This window comes from Pogona vitticeps, chromosome 9, assembly GCF_051106095.1.
Source record: "Pogona vitticeps strain Pit_001003342236 chromosome 9, PviZW2.1, whole genome shotgun sequence".
In the NCBI taxonomy this organism is placed as follows: Eukaryota; Metazoa; Chordata; class Lepidosauria; order Squamata; family Agamidae; genus Pogona; species Pogona vitticeps.
This window is the reverse complement of record NC_135791.1, coordinates 27,239,030-27,263,946: the sequence shown is the minus strand read 5'-3', so window position 1 is coordinate 27,263,946 and position 24,917 is coordinate 27,239,030. Positions and strand designations below refer to the sequence as shown.

General features: G+C 57.4%; 1 protein-coding gene across 5 annotated transcripts; it reads left to right on the top strand.

The window, feature by feature from the left end:
• The first annotated feature begins 944 nt into the window (after nt 1–944).
• Nucleotides 945–24,193, top strand: EML2 (EMAP like 2). 5 transcript variants are annotated; one of them, XM_020787147.3, is made up of 22 exons: nt 1,209–1,290; nt 5,418–5,600; nt 6,425–6,545; nt 9,862–9,978; nt 13,280–13,308; nt 13,887–14,016; nt 14,156–14,305; nt 14,461–14,530; nt 14,711–14,821; nt 15,092–15,187; nt 15,409–15,543; nt 16,466–16,565; nt 16,896–17,050; nt 17,858–17,983; nt 18,167–18,298; nt 18,419–18,486; nt 18,800–18,888; nt 19,699–19,796; nt 20,567–20,654; nt 21,185–21,280; nt 21,812–21,942; nt 22,320–24,193. In XM_020787147.3, exons 1-22 carry the CDS (start codon nt 1,224–1,226, stop codon nt 22,443–22,445), a joined length of 2,418 nt encoding a protein of 805 aa, XP_020642806.3. In that variant the 5' UTR covers nt 1,209–1,223; the 3' UTR covers nt 22,446–24,193. The 5 variants fall into 5 exon arrangements, with proteins under 5 accessions (XP_078236234.1, XP_078236235.1, XP_020642806.3 ...); XM_078380108.1 differs by lacking the exons at nt 1,209–1,290; nt 9,862–9,978 and adding an exon at nt 945–1,042; XM_078380109.1 differs by lacking the exon at nt 9,862–9,978 and having other exon boundaries at nt 1,203–1,290.
• Nucleotides 24,194–24,917: the final 724 nt, after the last annotated feature.

Below are 24,917 nucleotides of genomic sequence, written 5' to 3'. Positions count from 1 at the left end.
CTTTTATGCACTCTGAAGCTAGGAAAGGCTGCGCGGGGGGGGGGAGTCTCACGTGATGGGACATTTTTCAGATCTTGTGGGAAACAATTCTGCAAAACAGAAAGGCACCCCATCGGTCCCGGCTTTGGAAAAAAAAACCGTTAAACCTCCCACGGGACAGGGCAGTGGGTCCTACACAAGCCGAGAGGGCTGGCGAACCGCTCTGCATAGGCTCAGGGGTCGCCCCTCGCTCTCCTAGACGTGGCTGGAGGCCCATCTCCAGAGGCAGCTTCCCAGCTAAACATGGGAAGAACATGTAGGATGTGAGGATGTGGAAGGCAGGAGCAGGAAGGATGGAGGGCTGTTGCTTGTTATGGGGATGTAAAGTGCAGAAGTACAGCAGCATTGGGGGGGGGGGGAAGGGGAGAGAGGGGGGCATTTGGTGGTGGTGATTTCTGGTGAGAGACCCGAACGCTGGACCGAGAAGGAGGCGCTCTCTGGCAACAGGAAGCGCTACAGTTAATTTTCCTTGGGGAGGGGGAGATCATCGGAGCAATCCCAGGAACTGCCTGAAGTGGGCCTGAGTCCGGCAGAAGGCAGGAGGTTAAGGCTGGAGGAGCCACACACAATCCGATCTTGAGCTAGAGACCCCCCCCCGCCCAAGAAAGAGGGGGGGGAGAGGGAGGGAAGTGAAGGGCGGGCCCTCTGTGGAATGGAAGGCAGGGAGAGTCGGCGCGGCCCTTGCAAATTGAGACGGGGAGGCGGTGGGGGCCCTTGGCAGGCTTCAGCATGGCGGGGGTCTCCATCTGGGCCAAAGGGTGGGGGCAGATTTGGGAGGAAAGGAATCGGAGCGAAGCGAGGAAGGGCTGCCTGGGTGGGGCAGGGAGGGCGGTGGGTGGGGCTCTGAGAAAACTGAAGGTGCAGCTGGATGTGTGTGTAACTGGGCGTGGGTGGGAGGGTCGCCTGGTGGGCTTCACGAGGGCGCTGAAGACCGAGAAGAGGTCCGGCGAGGGGCCCTTGGCCGGAGCCCGCGGTTTTCTGGACAGAAGGATGCAGGAAAGAGGTGGGTTGCTATGGAGACGGGAGGAAGGGATGCAGGGGAGCGAAGGAGGGGTAGAGAGACACCAGGAGCCAAGGTGTGAGTGGAGGAGGAAAGGCGGCCGGAAGGGAGGGAAGGAGGTGGGGGACGGAGTGGGTGGGGAGTCGGCGATTGTGGCGGGGGGGGGGGGAGAAGGGGCGCGGACATGGCCGAAAGGATGCCCAGCTGCGGGGTCCTTTACGACACCTCCTTGCTGCTGCCCTTCTGCAATGGTGAGTGTGCGCCCCCCCCGCCGCCTCCGAGCCCCGATCCTCCACCGATGTCCGTCGCCGGGCACCGAGGCTGTCCCTCGTCTCCCCCCCCCCCTCGTCCTGCCGCTCATCTTTCGTCCATGCCCTGGGCGCCTCTCAGGACTCCACGGCTTTCGGGCAGGATTCGAACTGCCGGTGGGATTGACGGGGAGAAAACCCGCAAGTCGAGACAGCGGGGGAAGGCATGCGGGAGAGGGGGGGGGCTGCAATGGCAGAGCCCCTCCGCCTTCCCCGACGCCTCTTTCGGAGCCAGCCCCGGAGCCCTATCTTCGGGGAGAGGGGGCTTCAGCTGAGACCTGCCTACCTGTTCCAGGACTGACCCCGCCACGCAACAGGTGGTGGGCCGGAGTCCGCGCTCCCGTTCCCGCCAGCTGGCGAGGCGTGCACGGGCGGAGAGGGTGGACTGGCTCAAAAAGCGCCGCTCAGCAGCTCAGACCCAGCCTTCCCTTCCTGGCTGGGCTCGAAGTCTGGCACGGGGGAGGGGATTGGGGGGGGTCATTGGATTAGCCTCGGCGTCCTCCGTTCCTCCTCCGCGGATCTCCGAAGCCAGGGGGTTCCAACTGATTCCGACGCCCCTCCGGGGATGTTGGGACTACCCGCCCCCACCCCCGTTACCCAGGGGCCTTCAGCGCGGAGCGGGCATCCGCACCCATTCCTTTCCCCCCTTTCATTTCTACCACAAGAGCCCCGATCCTCCACCGAAGTCCCAGGCAGCTTCTCCAGGAGGACGCGTGTCTCGACCCCCCCCCGGCTTTCCAGGCGTGTTTCCCGCCCCCGCGCGAAATTTCTGGATGATGCCAGGTCTCTTCGGCTCCTCGTCCCGAGGGAACCCCCCTTGCCCCCTCCCGCTAGTACTCGGTGCCTCCCGGAGCTGGTGATCCAGCGCCCGCCAGCGCGCCCGCGCCCGGCCAAGGTCACGGGCCCCTCCGTCAGCCTCAGCGGCGAGAGCAAAGGGCACCGGCTGTCGGTCCGTGAGCGAGCGTCCGCCCTGCTCTCCGCTGCGCGCTCCCGCTCCGCCGCTCGTCTCTCCCCCCTCCCCACGCCCGCCCGCCTTCAACCTGGTACTCTGCCTGGCTGCAGCGCCCGCTGCGCGTGATTGGGCCGCGGCTGAAGGATGCTGCAAAGAGGGAGGAGGGAGGCCAAGCGAGCGCTCCAACCTCCGATTGCGGAGCAGAGCCCAAAGGGAAGCAGCAAGACCGCCGCCGCCGCCGGCCAGCCAGCCAGCCAGCCAGCGCGCCCGGGCAGGGCAGGGCAGGGCAGGGCGCCAGCCCCGGAGACTGCGGCAGAGGTCGGCCCGACGGGGCGGGCGGGGCCAGCGCGGGCACCTGGCGCGGGGCAAACCCCAGCATGACAGGTGGGTGGCTGCCCGTCCCTCCGACGGCTCGCTTGGCCTTGCCCCGCTTCCCCCACCGCACCCCGGCCCCCGTCGCCTTCCCGACTCAGTTCCGCCTGCAGCCGCTGCGGTCGCCGGGGGCGGGGGGGGGCGGCGGGATTCCCGGGATTGGAAGGTGTTGCCTCGGGATGGCGAGAGCAAGAGTGCCCGCCCCGCCTTCGAGGCGACTCAGGGTTGCCTTCCTCCCGCAAGGTGGGAGCGAGAAGACGGCGACCCGGCAAGGGAAGAAGAAGGCGAGGGTGTCAGCCAAACCAAGCGCGGCTCGGGAGCCATTTCGAGCAGATGGTAGAACAGAAAGCTTAGCGACGGTTAGCGAGATGTCCGGATGCCCCCTGGGGCTAGGCAGGGGCATACACACTGGCACAGCGTCCTTCCCCAGGCCAAGCTGCACCCAGAGGCCCCCTCCCCACTCCCAGGCCGCTGAAGGGCGGCGTGGCTCCAGGCGGAGGTGGACCCTGCCAGGTTCATAAAGGATCCCCATCTCTGCATGCAAGACAAGCATCGCTGCCTCCTGCCAATGAGGGGCAACCTTACCTGGACCTGCACTCTTGAACTTTTTCCGGGATCACCTTGTGCAGGAGCACCACACTTCTGGGCACGTGCAGAGTGCTGTCCCAGAGTCCTCACACACAGAGGCCCTGACAGATTTGCAAGCTTTCGGGTGAGAGAGCAGGCAGTCCATTGCTTGTTTGTAACCCAGGCCAGAGGAACCACAGCACTTCCCCACACCGGATCCAGTACTCTCTCCCGTGGCCTCAGTCCCAGGCTCTGCCGGCCCCAGGTCTCCGTGCTTGTCCGGGATACTATCGGAAAAGAAGCTTCCGCACAGACGGAAGGTCTGGGCTTCTCCTGAGATGGAGGGAGGCCCCTGCGTGGGAGGAAGGGGAAGCCCCCAAAGCAGCCTGCTTCAGGCCGTGGCCGTCTTCCCATCTAAGAGGAAACACCCCCCCAGGACAGGGCAGTTTGCCTCTTGGACTCCGGATCCGGCACTGAGCATGGAGGTAGACTAGGTGACCTTCCGAGCCCCCTCCAGTCCCAATGGTCAGGGCCAGCCTTCTTAGCCGCTATGCCACATGCCTAACATATGCCCCCCTCTCCACCTGGGAGGTGCTTTGGAGCACTTTCGGCTTCATGAGTCCCAGAATGACACCTCCCCCCCCACAACCCCCCCCCCCCCGGTAACAAGCTAGCCCACCTAGTATACTCTGGCATTCTCTTTGGGCCTCTGAAGTGATTCACTGCACACTTCTAGGCTTGTTGACTTGGATGCAAGCCTCACTGGCTTCAGTGGGAGAAGATGCAAGGGGGCATCGGTGGGACTGAGCTGTCCATGGAGGCTGGTCGCTTAGGACCAGCACCGCTGCAGAATGCTAAAATACCAGCATCGTTCTTTCAGCTCTTCCCAGAGGCTACTGAGGGAATGGGAGGTCTGAGAACCTAGAAGCGTACTATCCTCCCATGGACCTGCATGAGTGCCGAAAAGGTTTCCACTTTAGTGGTACATGCCCCTCTCCTGTCCTTATGCCTTGCCTTACACCCCTTTCTTTCTTTCAATAAATAAAATAAAATAAATGCTGCCAGCATAATCGGAAGCCGTTACCTGGTGGACCGGTATGGCTGGGAGATGCCACCTGTATGGTGAAAGCCCAGCTTTACTCTGCACAGCTGCAAGCCTCTCTTGCTTGCCACGGGAGGGCAGCATCTGCCACAGACTGGGCCTTCCACAGAGTCCAAGGGCTTCAGGAAGGATTAGAATTAAGGGCAAGGACAGAAATTCCCCCCTGGAAACCAGGAGAGTTCTCTGGAGATAATGGGATGTGTGAATGACTTGACAGAGCACCACAGGAAGGAATCCAAGCAACAATTAAACTACAGACTAATCAAGGGAAATTGTTTTTTTCCCCCCCTCCCCTCCTGGGAGAACAGCATCCATCGGACTGACTTCTCTGTTTCCAAAGAGGCTGAGCAGGATGGGGTTCTTTCCGCCTTCCTTTGCAGCGTGTTTTTGAGACAGCAAAAAGAGGAGTCTGAAGTGAGAGGTCAGCTGCTAGAGAGTCCGAGAGGAGAGTTAGTCCGGGAGGAGTTAAGGGAGGCAGTTGAGGGCTTGGACTGGAGAGAGTTACATGTGGAATAAGTTAGTATGAACCTACAGAATAGTTTAAGGTCTTTTGGGAGCCTATTTCTGTGAACTGTATCCCATAAATCTGTTTTGTTATAATTTACACACTGTATGGTCCTCAGTCTTTCTAAGTAAATGTTGTTGGCAGAGATCAACTGGTGGCAAAGTAAAAGGGAATGTGGCGTGGGCCTTAGGTCAGTGAAATAATCTGGGGGGACACGCAAGGGGCACGTCACGCCACTTAACCAATCGTTAGAGTACTAACTTAGTACTCTAGTACTAAGGGGCTCCGGCAGTCCCTGGAGGAAGGGAGGGGCTGCTGGGTGCCACTGAGGGAAATGCAAACAAAAACATGGACTCCGCACAATCAGTACCCTTTGTGAATAATACAAAGTTTGGAAAAGTTGCTCCGAGAATCCCCAGCCACTGTGTCCAGCAGTGAACTGACTTGGGGAAATGGTGGAACTGTAATTTTTAAAAGTAACTTTTCCTTGCTAAGCTTTTCCATTAAATCAGGACATTGTCTGGAGACAACTGCAATATCAGAAGATGTTTCTTTTTTTCCTGCCTTCCCAGATGACAACTTGTCAGGGATCAGCGGGATGGAGGTGGACGACCGCATCTCCTACCTGGAGCAGCGCCTGCAGTTGCAGGAGGACGAGATCCAGGTGCTGAAGGCGGCCCTGGCCGACGTCCTCCGACGCCTGAGCACCTGCGAGGAGAATGGGCTCAGCCTGCAGAAGAAGGGACCCAACAAAGGTATCGGCCACCACGGAGCGGGGGGGGGGAAGACTTGGGTGGGGGTCCCCTCATCTCCTGCGTGCAGAGGAGACCTCTTTCGACCTGCAGCCTCACCTTTGAGAGGAAGCTCAGAGCGTGGAGGGAAATGATATTTTGAGTGACACCTCCCACAGCCCTAGCTCCCCCCTCCCCAAGGATGGCCAGAGGGATGTGGACCTGGCAGCTGTAGACCAAAGGTAATATATTGCCATTCAACTCTGATACGCTCAAAGATTTCCCCACAAACCCTGGATTCACATCCTGTAGATTCCTTCCCACGGTCTTTTCCATGCCATCTTCTAGCCGAATCCGACCTGATTCCGCCATCCTAACTGCCTATTTATGTGAATTGCAGGGGCCCTCTCTGCTCCCCAAAATGCCTTGTGGGGCCCCACCAGCTGGTGGGAAAGGTGGGCCTGCCTCTCCAGGTGAGGGTCTGGCAGGCAAATATTGTGTCAATGGGCAGCCCCCCGGTCACCAGAAGGGATGGGGGCTGCCAGTTCCCAAGGCCGGTCTGGGGGTCCTGTTCCAGGGCCACTTGCCCAGAGAACAAGGGGACAAAGCTGTCCTGGGTCCCCACCCCAGCCCCAAGCAATTTCCCTCTCATTTAAAAGACAGCCCTCCTGAAGTAAACTAACCCACCAACCACACTAGGGAAGTGACAAACGGAAGTTTCTGAACAGCCTTCAAGGGCAGCACCATGTACAACCCATTACAGTAGTCTAACTAAGATAATAGCAAAATGTAGACAACTGTGGCCAGGTGATGCTTACCAGACATTGAAGTCCCATCTCTTTTTGCAGTTTACCAGCTGCTGAGGGGGCTGCCTTCCCGTCCCAGTCTGAGCAACGGGATCCACTCACAGAGGCGAGGCTACTCCACCTCCCCCTCCTCCCCCAAGCGAGAGCTGCTTCCTGGGAAAAGGTGACGTGTCTGCTCGCAAGAGTGGTTTGCGCCCATGTCTGCTATTGCTCCCCCTCTGTAGCAATACTTTTATTATTATTCATTGAGCACAATGATTTAATTTGGATTAAGAATAAGCAGGGTGTGCGCATGTATGTGTGTGTGTGTGGGGGGGAGTGTCACCTTGAAATGCCACTGTATTTTAAATTCACTACCCTGTGATGTAAAGTGGGAAACCAACTCGAAGGCCAGTTGGGGTTGAAAAGGGAAGGATTAAAACTTTGATAAGCAGGAGAGGAATTTTCATTCCTTCAAGTTTTAAGGAAATTTTTAGTTTTTATTCAGAAGAGATCAGTAGTTAGTTTTGAGGGAGGGAATTATTATTATTATTATTATTATTATTATTATTATTATTATTATTATTATTATTATTATTATTATTATTATTATTATTATTATTATTATTATTATTATTATTATTATTATTATTATTATTATTATTATTATTATTATTATTATTATTATTATTATTATTATTATTATCCCCACTGACCTGAAAATAACTTACATCAGACTCAGGGAGACCTTTTTCTCCCCTGGTTAAAACTTCCTTTGGTTTTCATGGATTGACGCAACTACCTAGTTATATTGCTGAAAAAATCTCCCCCCCCCCAATTCATATCCTTAAGATTTATAAATCTATAGCATCTGCCCTTGTGAATATTATTATAAAATGAAGAAAAATCAATCAGATTTTTTTTGCAAGTGACTTTAAATTAAGGAAAAAGTGTTCAGGGATCCCTCTGTCCCCTCCCACCCCACCCCCCAAAGTGTGGGGAATCCTTCCCTTTGAACACATATAACAGCCTCTAATTAATTAGGGGAGACTAGGCAGTCAAAAGCCACAGAACATGCAGATCAAAATGCTGGAAAAAATTTCCACTACGCCATTTGCCTAATTGGCTGCAACTGATGCATTTTCTTGTCTCTTTCTGTAAATTAACGTGGGGCTTGGGGAGGAGGGAGAGAGCTGGCTGGGTGTGTCTCTGGAAAAAAACAAAGCTATCTGCAAACAAACATTGCTTTCTAAACCCTTTTATCCTTGCCCTGCACATTCTGGCATTTTCCTTTGGCTTGAGGGAGAATGTAGGCTTTCCTTGAAAGACCTGTTTCCGGATATGGAAAGCATTCTTTAGTAAAGTAGTTGGTTTTTAGGATGACTCAGAAGGAACAGAGAATGGCTGGTGGATGTTCCATTCAGAAGAACAAAGACCAAAGAGCGTCTTGAATGCCAGCTACCCCACAGGAAAGAGTGCACTAAACCAGGGTCGAGGCAACTTACATTTTTAGACTGCAGCTTCCAGCAACTCGAGCCCACACACATCCATACAGGCTACAGGATCTGGAAAGCTCTAGCCCAGAAAGTAACTTCTCCAAGCTTTTCCAAAACCCATCTGGTTCAGAATCCCAGGAGACGCAGTAAAAAAAGAGAGAATATTTCAATGTCTGTATTTGTAACTTATTCCCAGCCCCATGGCTTTGGAAGGCCCCTATGCAAGGATGGGAAGGCCCATATGGCCCTCCTCTATGGTTTCTTCTCAGCAGCTTGGACCCTGAGGTAGACTGCCTCTGAATGCAGAAGCTCCATTCCAAGCTGATATCACAAATCAAGCTCTCCCTCTTTTTTTAAACCCATATTTAATGCTTTAGAATATTTTTTGTGATAGTTAATAAACACCCCCCCCCCCCCCCGCTGAGAAGTTTCTGTGCTTTCAAGCCTGCTCCAAGACTTCTTCAGAATGTGGAGGACGCAATGGTGACAGCTGTGCCTGTTGGATTTCTGCCTGCAATTCTATGTGGGGTGGCATTGGGTTCTCCTGGCAGCGAGTGGCAATGCAGGCTCTCGGGCATTTTTTGGCACGTGACAGTGATTACAGACTGACAGGTTCCTGCTGCACATGGTGTACTTCTGGAACCGTGAGGGTGGGGGTGGGGGAGTTGGAAGCAGCCAGACCACATGGATAGGGTGGGTCTGTGTGGCTAGGAGGGTGGTGGTCAATATGCCCCCTTCTCCCTTGGGGCAGTGGCATGATGGCTCTGGACAAGCACCCTTCACCCCCACCTCCACTTTCCATGCTGAAACCTCTCCCCCTGCCCCCCCCCCCCCGGCTGCTTCTTGCTGATCTTTGCTCTTTACCTTGGTGGCAGAATTGGGAGGGACTGTGCCAGCTAACAGGTGGGGTGGGACCTACATTTGGTTCCCACTGCCTGCTAAACAATGGGGTGGCACATGAGAAAGTGAAGGGAAAGACCCCCCCCCCTCGCTGTCTAAATCTAGATCACAGCCAGTCTTGTCCTACAGCTCAGGCAACCGTTCCCCCCCACCACTGACAGCCACCAAACCTGGCCCACACCCCGCAGTCTGCTGGAAGGGGCAGCCTGAGCCAAGGCTGGCCGGGACCGACTCCCTCCACTCAATGAACCAGGTACAGGAAGGCATGCCTTATTGTGACATGCAACTTGGCTTACTTGTTTGAGCCAGCTAGGCTGGCCTGCTCTGCCGGTGTCTAGACGTGTGGCACCATACCTGCCTTTGCTCCTTTCAGGGAATTAAACAGCTCAGTTGCCAAGGGGCAGCCTGAGGTAGGAAGGTGCCAAGTCTCCTTCCAGGAACTGGTGGGGGTGGGGGTGGGCAGGACTCGGCCTTCCTGGCCTTGTGCTCAATCCGGCCCCCCCTCCCACGTGACACATCCTGCCTGCCAAGCACCAGGGCCGTGCACGCTTGGGGGCGGTAAGATCAGGACCCCGATGCAAGAGAGCCCAGGAGGGGAAGACTCACTCTCCCCCTCTCCCGCACCCCACCCCCCGCGCAGGGAGACCCAAATCTCTTCCCGGGATGCCTCCGCCATAAATGCAGCCACCCCGTCTGCCCGTCCCGGAGCAGCTCCTTTTCTCCTTCTGCCCGCCAAGGCCTGCCTCGGAACGGGGGCGCCCGGAGCTCCTTTCCAGCAGCATCTCAGGTCGTGCAAAGCGGTCACCTTGGAGGAGGCGCCTGGGCTCCTGCAAAGCAGTTTCCTCGCACTTCACCGGGGGGGGGGAGGCAGGGGGGAATCCGTTTCCTCCTCCTCCTCTTCCTCACCACCCCACGCTTCGCTTCTCGCCCACCAAGCTCCCTTTCTGCTCCTGCTCGCTTCGGCTCCCGGCACCTCCTGCTTCTTTCCTGCGCCTGGCCTGCTTCCCTGGCTGGCTGGCCGGCCGGCCCGTCTCCCCGCCCGGCCTCCTCCTGCCTCTCTGCCCTTCTTTGGCGACGCCGCCGCTGAGGCTCTCTCTCCCACAGCGGGCGCAGTAGCTGCCCCTCTCCGGAGCGCCCCGCCTCGCTCAAGCGCGAGAGTTTCAAGGACCAGCGGAGCCGCACCACTTCCTCCAGCAGCTCCTGCAGCGGGAAACGCGAAGGGTACGTGTGAACGCGCCACTCCAGAGGCTCCCGCCGGGCCCGATTCTGCTCCCCAGTGGTCCCTGGCCAGAAAGCTGAACCCCCTCTCCATTTGCAGAACGGAACAGCCCCGCGCCAGCGAACGGGTCAGGCTCTGGCATCCCACGGTCAGCAAAGCGTATTTTAAGTGGGCCGATGAAGCAGCTGAGTTCTGTGCAAGTGAGGCTTTTTTTACGCTCGCAGCTCCGCTTTGCAAGTCACAGGCCCTCTGCTTTGAGGAGGAGCAGCTGAGGTCTTGCAAAGCGTGTCCTTCAGGCCGCTCAGCAAAACGAAAGCCTATCTCTTCAGGAAGTGTGTCGGGCGGGGCGAGCCGAAGGTTCATCGAGAACACCCACATACACCGGAAGCGTCGGCCCATCCTGGCAACCGGATATCTCCTTCTCCAGGCAGGCGACTCCCTCCCTCCCTCCCCCCCTTTCCCGCCCCAGCGCCGGGGGAGTTCCCTTCCCCTGCTGCTCTTAAAGCCGCAGGTGTGGCAAGAGGGCTTGGGCGGCTGCGCCCCTGACCCAGGAGACATTCACACGTGCCTGGCCATCACGCACCCTGGGTTTCCCGGCAGGGACTCCACCTCCCTGGTTTGCTCCAGGGAGACCCGCCCGGCGGAGCCGATCAGCCCGCACTCTGCTGGCCCCGAGGTCAGCGCCGCGGCTTCTTGAGCCCGGTCCGTGGGAAAACCATCCCGCTTTTTCTCAAACGACTTTCCCCCACCGTCCTGAAAGCAAAAACCCAACGCAGCCCTCCCTCTCGCGCTGTCTCCAGCACATCGAGGGTTAAGGGAGGGACCCAGGCTGGGGGTGGGGAACCGAGAGCCAGGAAGGAAGGAGGGCCGGCAAAAACTGGAAAGTTTCCCGCTTCGGCTCCATCAAGATCCCACCTCCCCCGGGACGCTCTTTGCCAGAACCGCTCCTCTTGCAATTTACCGGAGTGTGGGGCAAAAGCCTTCCTCCCCCCCCCCCCCTTAGGGCTTGTAACACTTCCTCGCAAACCACACAGAGAGAGGCAAAGAGGCACCCAGTCCGGAGCATCCCCCCTCCACCATGAAGAAGGCGATGGGGAGCCCCAGGTAAGGCAGGCGGAAGAACGGGCCGCCCCAGCTCCCCCCTCCTTCCCCTCGCGTCTCCTCCCGGTAAACCGAGTTCCGCAGGAGAAAGAGTGCCTCTGAGCACCTGCAGATGCGAGCCCCACCCGCATCTTTAGACCCAGAACTTGGCTTTTTGAGAGGGGTGTGTGGATGGGGGGGGTGGAAGGATAGGGGCTTTCCAACCCTCCTGCCCGCTGAGCGGAACCTCCCACTCGTCGCGTGAACGCAGTTTGCTGAATTTGGGGAGGGGTGCCCTCCCCTCCCCCGGGATAAAGAGAGAAGATGCAAGACCCTCAGGAAGGGAGCCTTGGGGGGTGGGTGGAGGCTGAGGAAGGATCTGGCGAAGGACACCCTGGAGCCGGTGGGGGGGGGCTGGGTGGCCAGGCTTGGGCCGGGCCTTTCCTCGCCCCAGGAGAGGAGATAAAGAAGGCTGGCTGGCTGGCTGGCTGGGGTGGGTGGGAGGCTTCAAAAGCAGGCCGCCGGAAGGCATTTTCCCCGACAGCCCCGGGCCTTGAGCGGCCGGCTGCGCGGGCATCTTGAGCGCCGTTCTCTGGGCTAGTTTGCAGGAGGGCGAGCAGCCCCGAGGCCCCGTGCTTGGTCTCCCGGCAGAGGTGTGGGTTTCTGCAGGAGACTGCTGCTGCTGCTGGAGGAGGATCCCCGGTCCTGGTGTGGCTGGTTCGTTCTTTAGCCCTCTCTCTCTCTTTTTTAACATGCTGCTCCCTCCATGTGCAACTTGAGGGCAAGCACACGGGAGGGAAATGGCAAACCCCGGGAGAATCCGACCCACACGCCTTGTGCCGGGGCCCAAGATGGGGCTCCGTTTGGCGACGGGAGGAAGAGGAGCCGGCCAGCTCTTGGGAGAGCTTGAAAGCATTGGAGGATTCGTGGGGGTGGTGGGACGGTGGGGGGAGAGAGAGAGGTGCCCCTTTTGGTAGCAGGGCCCTCGGGAAGCGCCTGGGAGGCACGGAGGAGGGAGTTGTCGGTGCTGAAGGGAGGCCGGAACCCTTTGAGATGCCAAGTCCTGTTTCCCCGGTGAAGGGGTGCGCCAGGGAGGGGGCGAGGAGGCCGGTGGCCTTGGCGGAGGCCAGTGCCTGTGAGAGCCCCCCCTCCTCCCCTCCGGGAGACAAAGGAAGAGCAAGAGGCTTTCGGCCAAGAGCAGGCAGGCCAGGCGAGGGGGAGGCCAGCCAGGCGGGCAGAGGGAGGGGGGGAGAGCGGGGAGCCTTGGCCTGCCAACCGAGGTGGGGGGTGGGAGAGAAAAAAAAGAGATAAAAGCTCAAAAACCACAGCGGTTATGCAGCTGGGCTGCTCAGAAAATCCACAAGGGTGGGGAGGGGGAAATGTTTATAAACTGGGCTTTGGCAACTTTTAAACTCCAGCAGGAACAAGAGCAAGCATAAGAACGGCCCGCCTCTTCTGGGTCCCCACCTCCACCCGACAGAGAGCCCTCTCAGCCTTTGCCAGCCATCCCAGCGCCTCTCCTCCTGCTGGCCACCCCACTCGTCTGGAAATGTCCCCCCCCCTTTTTTTTGGATGACAGCTCAGGGAGCTGAAAGCATAATATTGTAAAGAATGCTAAGTGTCCATACGGTTAAGCCCCCCTATCTCTCAGTCCCTTCCCCAGACACCCAGGGCTGACAACGCCCCTGTGCGGTAGAGCTCCTAGAGGGATGCCTTCCTTTCACAGGCTTCGGCAGCGCTGGCGCGGCTTGTCTCCCTGGGGCTTTGCACCCACCCCTGCGCAGCACCCCCTCCTCCCATTGGCTGACATGCTCTGATGTCACAGAACGATCGCCCAGCATTTTGTCCATCAGGGGGAGAGCAACCATGCATTGAGGGTTGATCATCTGGCGCAAGGAGGGAGAGGCTTCCCAGAGATCTGGACTGAACCCGTTGCTCAAGGCCTTAGGACAGCAGGGGCTGGATTGCATTGCCAGGAAAGGAGTGGGGGAGGGGAGGAGAAATGAGATGGGGGGGCACGGCAGGGGTGAAAAGGGTGCTGGCTGTCAAAGGTCAGGGGAAACTCTTCCCCTCTCCTTGTCAGGTTCGGGGGGGGGCATGCAGAGCCTTGTAAGTCCAGCTCACTCTTTAGCCAGAGGAGTGGGGTGGGGAGACAGGACTCCCCCCATTCTGTCCCCCCTCCCAATTATGTCTTAATCTGTTCACACCCTCTTCCTTTCACAGCAAACCGAAAGAAGCCACCTTCAGCGCTGGTGAGTAAAGGTGCCTGGGCTCTGCATTTTGAAAGGTTTGGGAACTAGAGAGAGTGAATTAATTGGTCCAAAGATGGGAATCAGCTCCGGCCCTTGAGGAGTGAAAGCCAAAGACCGAAGGCTTGGCGTGTGTCTGGTTGCGTGAGTGAGTGAGCGCGAGAGAGCAGGCTTGAGGATGTGAAAAGGGGCCTGAGAGCCCAAGTGCATTTCTTCGAAAGAGTCCAGAGTTTTGAAAATAGTGGGTTGTGTAGAAGCTCTCCGGCCACTCCCGTTCAGGACGGCCTTAAGTGGCTTTGCCCAGAGAGGATTCTTTCTTCCCTATGGGAGATCAGCTGTTTGCAGGCCTCATCTGGAGCGTGTTTGCGTGAGAGGTGGGGAGGAGGAAGAAGAAGGGAGGGGAGGACTTCTCTGTTGAGTTCAGAAAAGAGCCAGGAACTCTGTGAAGTGGCAGCAGATGCCTTTTGGGGTCTCCAGGAGCTGGAGGTCTTTCGGGCTGAGTTGCAGGGAAAGTAATGCCTTGGCTGGCCTCCCTTAGCTTCTCCCTCCCTCCCTCCCTCCCTCCCCCAACCCCCTTGCAGAGGATGGTTACGTGAAGATGTTCCTGCGGGGAAGGCCCATCCCCATGTTTGTTCCTGACGCTGTTGTGGCCACCTACAGCCTGGATGCCAAGGCAGAACTGCCCCATAAGAAGCTGAAGCTGGACTGGGTGTATCCTGGCTAAAGCTGTGTCCATTGGGGAAGGGTGGAGGGTGGGAATGGAGCGTGGACTCCCGGGACTTCTTTTCTCTGCGTCTCTGCGTTCCGACTCAGCTGCTTGATTTCCCTTGACTGACCACTCTCTGCTCAGCTATGGGTATCGGGGCCGCGACTGTCGGTCCAACCTTTTCCTCCTGCCCACGGGGGAGATTGTGTACTTTGTGGCAGCCGTGGCTGTCCTGTACAATGTGGAGGAACAGCGGCAGCGCCACTACCTGGGCCACACCGATGACATCAAGTGGTGAGAGAGGCGTCCCCGTGGCGGTGGCTGTCGATTTCTCCCTCTCTTTCTGCCTGCAGCAGGGGAGGGGCGGCCCCAGCCCCGTGCCTGAGTGGGCTTGTGCAGAGGTCCTGTACTTTGCACGTGACCCCGTGCCCTTTTTCTATCTCACGTAGCCTGGCAGTGCATCCTGACATGGTAACCATTGCAACCGGGCAGGTGGCTGGGACTTCAAAAGATGGCAAGGTGAGGGGTGTGGCGCTTGCGCCAAACGCAGAGCAAGAGGCTGACACTCTTTGCCAGCGCATGACCTCCCTGGGGTTCCTCTGTTTGTCCCCAGTAACGTGTTATATGATTAGCCATCTTGCCAAGAAGGGCTTCCTCTCGTTCTTCCTTGAGTCTCGTTCTTCCTGTCTCTTCCCATAGCCTTTGCCTCCCCACGTGAGAGTCTGGGATTCTGTGAGCCTGAACACCCTTCACGTCCTGGGCCCAGGGCCCTTCGACCGAGCTGTGAGCTGCGTCGGATTCTCCAAATCGGTAAGGATGTCTGAGTGTTAATACCGTAGCTTGCTGTCTTCTTAGCTGTGTCTGTTTGGGAGATTCCTTGCCTCCTGCATGAGGAGAAAGGAGCAAAAGCTCTCGGGGGGGGGGGCAGTCCACACCGTCAAATGCAGGGAGCGCAGCCTCAGTTCTCTATCAAAGCTTATGCCAAATAAAGCCTGTGAAATTCTTAGGAAACCCTGATGAGACTCTTTCTTATATTCTGTGCCCCCCCAACCACGTCTGTGCCCTTTTCTCCCTGCCCAGAATGGGGGTGGGCTTCTGTGTGCCGTCGACGACTCCAACGACCACGTTCTCTCGGTCTGGGACTGGCAGAAGGAGCAGAAGTTGGCTGACGTGAAGGTAACCGTGAGGCCGCCCTCTTCCTTCCCGCGAGCCCTACCGTCCAGAGCTGGCAAAGGCTACTTTATTTGGACCACCACTCCCAGAATGCCCCAGGGCCACGTTGACTACACGATACTGGGAATCATCCCAATGAGGGGGCTTGCCCAACCCCGTACTGCCTCGTAGGAGTGGCGTTGCCTCCCTCGGTCTGACAGCCCTTCTGTCTCCTCCTCTTCCAGTGCTCTAACGAGTCCGTCCTGGCCGCCACCTTCCACCCCACTGAGCCCTCGCTCCTGATTACCTGTGGAAAGTCCCACATCCACTTCTGGACGCTGGAAGGAGGCAGCCTTAGCAAGAGGCAGGGCATATTTGAGGTGAATATGTGTGTCTGGGTGTGGGTGTGGGTGTGGGTGTGGGTGGGGGGCAATGCGGTGAGGGAGAAGGTGAGGGAGAGGATGGGTCAGCCAGGGAGAGGAGAGCTGGTTTGTTCTCCTCTTCTGCCCCTGCCACCCAGTGATATTGCCAACGGCTGACCCCTGGCGGAGGTCCCGGTCACCCCAACAGGTCCTCCGTAGGGGAACCTCCCGGTGGGCTCTGCCCAGAGTTGTCCCGGAGACCTTTTTCCCCCTGTTAGTCCAAGGGGGTGCATGGCCCGAGAGAGCACAGGGGCTCCCCTGTCCTCTGACAGGATGCTCCTTGCCTAGCCATGAGGAATCAAGGAAGCTTGTCTCTCCCGCTCGGCCTCTCTCCCCCGGACGGGGTTAAAATAAAAAAGAGGGAAAGGAGACGTCACAGGAACCTGCAAGACAGGAGCCAGAGTAAAGTCTTGCAACTCTTCCCGCATAATGAAACAACACCCCCCCCCACACACACACACCCAATATTTGGCATTTTTTAAAAAAACATTCCAAATGTCATTCAAAAAAGTGTGCACTTCTTTTGTATGAAGAGGCTTAGTGAAGTATATTGTTTTCTGGCTTTGTTAAACCCGGCTGTAACAAAGGGGAACACACACACATACACACAACCCGCTGCACAGCCGGCTGAATCCGCTGCTGTGTGCACATGGTCCAGGAGAACCAGTTCTGCCCTGTTTGCCCAAGGGGTTGATGCTTTTGTCTCTCCAGAGGCTTTAGCTGGGGGGGGGGGGAAGGCGCTGCCTTCTGTTTGGCTAGCTTCCCATGGATGGGGGCCCGAGGGAGGCTTCTAAACTGGCCTCGCTTGGGTGGGTGTCCTTCTTGTGCTGAGGCTCTTCTTTGCTCCCCCCTCCCTCCCCCCACCCTTTTCCCTCCACAGAAACACGAGAAACCGAAATACATCCTTTGCACAGCCTTCACAGAGAACGGAGACACCGTGACTGGCGATTCCGGGGGGAACCTCTACATCTGGGGAAAAGGTCAGTCCTGGGGAGAGCCAAGGAGGAACAGGATCGGGCCTGGACACTCCTGCAGGGCCAGGGGACGGAAGGCTGGCCACCAGGTGGGCCTCCCTGGGCACAAGCCGGTCCACATAAATTCCAGAGGAGGTCCCGCGGATTGCAAAGGGACTCACTCGCAAGAAAGCGTGCCTAGGAGGGGCAAGCGAAGGATGCTTTATGCGGATCCAGTTTTGGTTGTTGTCATGGAAATGTTTTGTCTGTGCAGAGGAGCATCCCGGAGCAGGGGCGGGTGAAGGGAGGGCAGGTGTGACCCATTCTCTGGAACCAACAGCATCCTTTGGCTGGCAGGAGGGAACCGGATCTCCCACGCGGTGCCCGGTGCCCATGAAGGCGGCATCTTCGGTTTATGTGTTTTGCGGAACGGCACCATCATCACGGGAGGCGGCAGAGACCGGAGGGTCGTGCTCTGGGGTCGGGACTACCAGAAGCTGCAGGAGAACGAGGTACTTGTATGTGTGTGTGTGAAGTGGGGGAAAGAAGTCCCTCCGGTAGAGGCATTTCTAGGCTTGCCACGACCTGTTCAAGGCAACTGCAAGAAGCGGGGCATGAAGATGCCCAAGGGCTGCCAGGCGGCGCTTCTGCACGTCCGTTGCAGCTCTGGGAGGAGGGCCAACAGGCACAAAGTTCTCACAGGGTGGAGGGGGGGGGAGGACGGGACTCGCATGGCCCTGTAACAGCCTGGCACCCCATCAGTCGACAGTGGCCAGCCAGGTGTTCGCGGGGCTTCTCTTCAGCAGCCAGCGACTGGCAAAAAACACAGTCTCCTTCTCAAACCCTTTGAAAGATATAAAGCAGATCCATTCAACGTGTTCTTCTTGCACGAGTGTTTACTCTCAGTGCCAAGGTACATGCCACTCCCTGCTTATTGGGAAGAGCCTCCTCAAACTCCACCGCACACCGTTCAGAGGAAAAGAGAAGCAACAGGGTCAGGCCACATGTCTGTATATCCAGATGATGTGGGGCGGTTCGTTTTCAAAGAGGCCGCTGGGCCAGCCCCTCTCAGAACAACGAAGGACAGCAGAAGAGAGCCCGGAGGCACCTTGACGGCAAACAGATTTATTTAATTCAAACCGGCATGTTAAAGCCATTGACGCCTGAAGTTTGGCTCTTCCTTTTAAAAAGCCCAGGGGAACGAAATCCTGCTTGCTTGATTCCGATCTGAAAAAGCAAAGTGTGGTTCTAAATTGTTTCGGACGAATTGTTCCGACTGGTGCCTGCGCCCCTGTTGTCCCCTCCGCCTCTTCCCGCAGGTGCCGGAGGGCTTTGGACCCGTGCGAACGGTCGCCGAGGGCAAGGGAGACACCCTCTTTGTGGGCACCACCCGGAATTCGGTGCTTCACGGCTCCTTGGCCACCGGCTTCTCCCTCTTGGTGCAGGTAATGGGCTCCTTCCAGGAAGCAAGGCGGGAGTGGGGAGTTTGGGTTCAGCCACCTGCCTTCTTGAGAGACGAGCAGGCTGGGACCCGGAAGGGCAGGGCAGGGTGGGTGCTGCTTTGAAGTGGTGGAAAGGCTGGAGGGGGCCCTGGGCTCCACATCCACTCTCCCCCTTGCTTTGTCCAGGGACACACGGAGGAGCTGTGGGGCCTGGCGACCCACCCAACCCTCGACCAGTTCTTGACCTGTGGACAAGACAAGCAGGTTCACCTGTGGAGCGTGGCCACCCACCAGCCCATTTGGAGCAAGGGCATCGAGGTGAGCAGGAGGAGGGCGGGGGCCGGGAAAGAGAGGGGGCTGGGGGGGCTGGGCTAGGGGTTCCGCGGGGCATCGCACGCGGTCGTACATCTCCTGTATGGCTCTCCCTTTCTCCGGCAGGATGCGGCTCGCTCAGCCGGCTTCCACCCCAACGGCTCGGTGCTCGTGGTGGGCACCGTCACTGGCAGGTAATGAATGGGGCATTTTGAGCTTCACAGACGAGGAGGGTGGGAGCTCCCTGGTGGCTGCGCCACGGGGCCACACATGGTGGTCTTGGTGGCCAGCTTCAGAGGGGAGAAGCGCAGAATGGACTCCTCTGGTTCCCAAAGCCAAGCTCAGTCTTTTCTAAGGAAGCGTGAAGTGGTTCACCTTCTGTGTCAGGGCCTTCCCTCGCTGTGGTCCTTCCTCCATGAGACCTTTTTTATTTCATCTACCCGGTGGGTCACTCATGCCTTTTTTTAAAAAAAAAAATCCTTCCCAGCCTGTTTTCCTTCCAACCAGGTGGCTGGTGCTTGACACGGAGACCCGGGACCTGGTGACGATCCACACTGACGGAGGGGAGCCCATCTCTGTGGTCAGCTTCTCCCCAGGTAAAGGAGGAAGGGGCTAAGAAAGGAGGGTGGGGTGCTGCGAGGGGGAGGGTCAGCTCCTCTCGACAGCAACTGTTCTGCAGCCTGGAGCTTCAGACAGTTGTAACCGGCTGGTGCTGAATGAGTCCAGTTTCAGGAATAGCATGATTCCACTTCAGATTTTAGCCTGGCCTTTATAAGACCTCTCCTATGTGCTAAATCATGTCCTCCAAATCAGTTTGGCATCTTGGATAACTTCTGTAAAGTGCAGAGTAAAACCTGCAGTGGATTCATTGTTCTTGTCCTGTGCCATCAATTTAGAACCAACTTATAGTGACCCCTCCCCAAAATAAGGTTTTCAAGGTAAGTGAGATATTTAAGAGGGGTTTTACCAGTTCCCTTCCACCACTGAGCTTCCCTGGCTGAGCAGGGATTCAAACCCAAGCCTCCTGAGTTCTAGCCATTCAGTCTATCCACTACACCACCCTGGCTATCACTGGATTCACAGCCCCCCCGCCCCACGCCCAAAACTGGAGCCACAAGCCGTCACTGACCAGATTCTGACTTTGCAAAGTGCATTTGGTTTGGAAAAGGGCACTGGGTTTTTAGAGAGCAGCTCAAAACAGCTCCTCCGGTGGGTCTCTCCCTCCGTTCCTGAATCAGGGGAAAGAAAGTCATACAAGGAAAGGCACGTGGGGGGCCAGAGGGCCCTGGGTTACAGCCTCTCCTCCCTGCCCCCCCCAGCAACAGTGGGGGCCTTTGCTTCTGCTCCTCCCGTTCTGGCTCTGGGGCCAGCCTCCCACCTCCAGGCTCTCCTTTCGTCTTTTACAGATGGGAAGTACCTGGCGTTGGGCTCCCATGACAACTTCGTCTACATCTACCTGGTTTCCGAGGGCGGCAGAAAATATGGTCGGGTCGGCAAGTGCTCGGTGAGTGGGAGCGCTCCTTAGGGAGCCTTTGTCTTCTGCTCACAGGGGAGTTTATAACTGGCATCTCTCAAGGATCTGGAACCACGCGAGACCCGTTTGAGCCGGTGCGGCCCTTCTGCAGCCGATGCCATCATTCACAACCGTGTGTGGGACACGGGGGGGGGGGTGTTCCTGCTCCCTCCGTCTCCCCCACGGTTCCTCCCCTGCCACCCTGTCCCAAGTAGTTAATGGGTGACAGCCGCCCTCATTCAGTACCACAAATGGTCTGCAGGAGGCACTGCTCTCTCAGACATTCCCCTACTACACATTTCTAGCAGAAATAGCTTGGGATATATTAAAAATCACCTTCTTTGGGGGAATTTTTAGCATTTTCACTCATTTTATAAAAATGACTCTTGCCTATTGAACAGTGCATTAATTTTCCAGGGTTTAATTTATATTTTGAAGATGTAAAAAAACGGAGTGCCTTTGATAGTAAACCAAGCGCCAGCCTCATTACCAAGCAAGGGGCTGATGCCGTATCTAGGTTTAGTGATGTGTGTGTATGTGTGCATGGGGAGGGGGGCCCATCAGACTATGCCTCTTCCTAGTGCGGTGAGTTCCACTGGCTCTCTCTCTCTCTCCTTCCGGGAAACCAAATTACTGGCTAAGGTTTTGTGGGACTTTGTGCGTTTGATGGGGGGCGGGAAGGCAACATTCCCCTTCCAGATCTTTTCTAACCCATAACTTTACAAACCCCCCCGGTTTCCCTCCCTCCCCTTTTCCTTCAGGGTCACTCCAGTTTCATCACCCATCTGGACTGGGCCTTTGACAGCAGCTGCTTGGTGACCAATTCCGGCGACTATGAGATCCTATACTGTGAGTAGCGAACCCTCGGTGTTCAAGGTGTGTTGGCACCACTTGGACCCGTTCCTGTGTTTGGAGTGGGCTGAGGAAGAGACAGTCATCCCCATGCCGAGCGTCGGCTTCCGCCACCAGCGGTCCTTGGACAACCACCTTCCGGCTGACTTCCAGTTCAGTTTTATGTTCGCGCTGGCAGGAGGAGAAACTCAAGGACTAATATTCCAAGACCGCAGTCAGGAGGTGGCGGTGGTGGGAGATGCTGCTTTTCTTCTCTTTTGACACCGAGAGAGCTGATCGTGACAGCCAGATGGTTGTTTCTGGTGATTTTGGTTTTCATGGAATTATAGAATAATCATAGAATAATGATGTGGGAAGGGGCTTTTTTTTAAGGCCATCGAGTCCAACCTTGTGCTCCTTCTGGGTAGGATGTTCTCCTTCCTGCCATGCGCATGACCCAGGCTTAGCTCAAAGTTCTTGACCAAGGTGCGTGTGACGTGCCCATGCTGATGATTGTGCTTCTCTGCCTCTCCCCCTCCTTCCCGCAGGGGATCCCGCCACCTGTCGGCAAATCACCAGCGCCGAGGCTGTGCGCAACATGGAGTGGGCGGCCGTCACCTGCGTGCTGGGCTTTGGGGTGTTTGGTAAGCATGGCGAAGGCTGGATGGCTGCGGTGGGGGGGGGCACGAGGGCCGTCTTGGCCAGAGAGGAGTGAGGAAAGCCTGTGCCAGGTTGCGCCATCAGGGGGCAGCACAGGGCAAGAGCACCTGCAGCCAAAAGGGCCAAAGAACAACCCCAAGGGGATGAGTCCAGGCAGAGCAGGCTTTTGGGGTGGCCTCCCTCCCGGGGTGCCCAGCTGCTGGCAGGCTGCAGAACGGCTGGCGTCTGGCAGTCATGGGAGCCGATGGGTTTTGATCCCGTGTGGGGGATGGGATCCTCCAAATCCTATCCGCTAGTTCCCAGCGCCTCTGCTCCTGTGGGGGGGGGGGGCGTTTACCCAGAAACATGGATGGAAAGGCTGGTCGTCAGAACAGGGAGCCCCACATGGCAGCGAGACGGTGCTTGGCGACAGGACTCCCAGTCCACCAGGGTGGGAGATGGGGATCGGGGTGCATGTGCGCGCAGCGATCCTCTCCTGTTCTGCTGCCAAGCAACTCCCTGGCCTCTCTTACTAGGGATTTGGCCGGAAGGAGCCGACGGGACCGACATCAACGCCGTCTGCCGCTCCCACGATGGGAAGCTCCTGGCCTCTGCTGACGACTTTGGCAAAGTGCACTTGTTCTCCTACCCCTGTTGCCAGCCACGGGTGAGCCTCCCTGTCCCTCTCCTCGAAGGGTCCGTGGGGCCAGGCCGCGCTCTCTCTGGGGCCTTCTCTTCCCCTCTGGCAGGGTCCCCTGTCTCCTCCTCCTCCTCGCCAATCGTGCAGGCAGGGGAGGCACCTCCCACGTTGCCCCTGGTTCAGTGTGGCTCCTGGAGGGCCCCTCCTGGGCTCCTGAGGCCGAACATCTGCGAGAAGGGAGGCCGGGGAACCCCAGCCATCGGCTCAAGGTGCCTGAGCATTCGGGCGCTGCCTTTTGATGTGCTTCGTGCACCCAAGCTGAAGCTGGGGTTTCCGGAGTGGGGACCGCCTGCCTGTCCTGTGGGATGCTGACAGATCCCCTCCCACGCTCCCTCCCCCTGCAGGCCCCCAGCCACACCTACAACGGGCACAGCAGCCACGTCACCAACATTGCCTTCCTGCACGACGACAGCTTGCTTTTCTCCACCGGCGGGACCGACACCAGCATCCTCCAGTGGCGCCTTGTCTAAGGGAGGGGCCGGGAGGAGGGACTGCCCCCTCCTGGGGGGGAAGGGAGGGAGGGAGGGAGGGGGCAAGTGTGCAAAACGGGGTGCTGGGTGGGGAGGGCTTGGATCCTATTAAACACTTTTTGAGGGAGGAGGGGCGCTCCCTCGTCCCTGCAAACATGAGGACGGGGCGGAAGGCACCGCTTGCGGAGAGGCAGGATGAAGGACAGGGATGATGATGAAAGAGGATAACACAAGAGCTATATTTTCCAGAAATCTCTATATGAATATTGATAATATATATCCAGATCTATCTCTATATATCTATATTTAAAGGCTGATGGTTGCACAGGCTGAGAGTGCAATGCTGTTGGGGAGGGGAGGGGGAGGGGCAGAGGGGGGGCAGGGGGTCCCCCCTCCCCCAGTGCTTTGGGACAAACCCGGTGCTCAGAGATCCCAGCAGGAGAAGCTGCACCCTCTGGGTCATCCTCTTGGCTCCCGAGGCCGTGGAGCCCGTTTGCACTACGGATGCCCGCTGGCTGGAGACCCGTTTGGGGGAACAGAAGGCGGAGGGACCTCCCAGCCAGGGCTCTGCCTCTCTGCCTCTCTGCCTTCTCCTCTGGGGAACGGGGAGCCCGAAGGACAGGGATTTTTTTTTCTTAGCTCATTCAGGCCAGGCTTGCAAAAGAGAAGGACTAAGCAAGGTCTCCAGGCCCAGCCCTTCTTGGGCAGGATGATGGCATCCGTCGGCTCTGCTCATAGGGTGGTGGCAGACGGAGTGAGACCAGCTGCGATCGGTACTGCCTGAAAAGAGGTGCTGAGACAAGGCCCGCAGGGGGCGCTGCATCTTGTGCGGCCCCTCCCGGAGCTTCTTGGCCCGTCCGCTCCTGTGTCAGAAGGAAGGACCGGAGCAGGGCTGCTATGAGAGCCTGGCCGGTCCTGAATCCTGAGCATCGGCCACAGTGGCAGGCTGGATGCTGCTGGGAGCCCCACATGGTGCAGAAGGAGGCTGACACACTCTCGAAGCCACCACCGCCACTCCCCCATCCCCGAGTTCCTTCCGCCTCCCAGACCTTAAAGCCCCCAGGCTAATGCCTTTTCTCTGTACTGTTCTGGATCTCCTGCGGATCCATTTTAATTGGGTGGTGGCAGGTGCCGGTCCTGCCCGAGGGCAAGATTAGGGAGGGGGTGCAAGTGAGGCTGGGGCAAAAGGAATGGGTGGGAGGGTGGGTGTGAAAACCACCTGGCAGGGGGTCAGAAAGAGAGCAGAGCCCAGCGCCATGAGGCGCCTCTTCCTCTTTCAGGCCCCATGGCGGAGGCGAGAGTGGCCAGGGTGGCTTCCTCGTGTGTAGCAACCCAGCTGAGTCCTTCCCATTGTCTGCAGGGAGAGGAAAAACCAAGTGTTCTACTTGGGTGTGTGTTGTGTTGGGGGGTGGAAGCGCATTCTGCCTCTTTTCAGCCCCCATCTGTGTATGTCTTTGGTCTTTTGGTCGCCACGTAGCCACGTTTTCAGCCCGGATGGGCGGTATTTTGCACTGGACACACCGACGGCTTGGGGAGGGGGGGTGTTTTTGGGAGCTGGTGTTTTCAGAGGTTGACAACTCCAGCTGCCAGGGTGGAATTGGGGGGGGGGGGGAAGGTGGAGCGGGAGGGGGGCGAAGCATGCCTGTCTTCTGTATTTTCCAAAGAAAACACAGTGGATCAAAGAAAGTTGTTGAATAAGAACACAACCCAATAAAAGAGGTGTTGCAACACAGACACAGGCACATGTACCCACCTCGCCTGCTGCGTGTAAATGTCATTGTCAGGGGCAACTCCTGAAGCTTAAACCAATCTCCTGGGGTGAGTTTGAACAAGGAGGTTTTTTGAGGCCAGTTCAATGCGATCCCGGTGGTGCTCTTGATGAATCACTTCTTCTCTTGTGCCATTGATTGAAGGCTGAGCTTCCCTGATAGGAAGATGAAATGGGGCGGGTGGGAACGAGTCTGGTCCTCGCCTTGGGGTGCTCACAGTCAAGCATCTTCTTTGGTTTCAATGCCTCCCATTTGCTCCACAACTGCTTCTCTTTCGCCGTCCCACTTGGCTAAAGGCAGCGAATTTCTCTCTCTTCCTCTCTCTGCCCCTTTCTGTTTGTGGGATGCCTTGGCGTGTGACTCTTTGCTAAGGGCAGTAGAAACCCGAGAGGTCAACCCTGGAGCCTCTGGTGTGAGGCCAGCATATTTTGGACTTCCCTAGATTTCAACCCTTTAATAGAAACACCATCATCCTTGCCCTCATGTCCCTGGCTGATGAGTCCCAAGAGGGCTCTGGAGCCTGCCCGGCTCGCTCTTTCTTATCTGTAGCCACTGGTGAGCAGGGTAATAATCCCCACTTCAGCCGTTTCCTGAAAAGGAAGAGGATTTAAGCAACCAAAGATGTAACGGAAGCTGGGGTGCAGGTGGGGGACTTGAGGCTTACATAACACAAGTATCAGGAGACATCTGGTGCGCTCTACAC

Excerpts from the sequence above, each read along its gene's own strand:
- EML2 (XM_020787147.3), top strand. The coding sequence starts at position 1,224 with ATGGCCGAAAGGATGCCCAGCTGCGGGGTCCTTTACGACACCTCCTTG. Across the intron at positions 14,306-14,460 it reads CACACCGATGACATCAAGTG|CCTGGCAGTGCATCCTGACA; the intron begins GTGAGAGAGGCG and ends TATCTCACGTAG. Across the intron at positions 20,655-21,184 it reads CGACTATGAGATCCTATACT|GGGATCCCGCCACCTGTCGG; the intron begins GTGAGTAGCGAA and ends TCCTTCCCGCAG.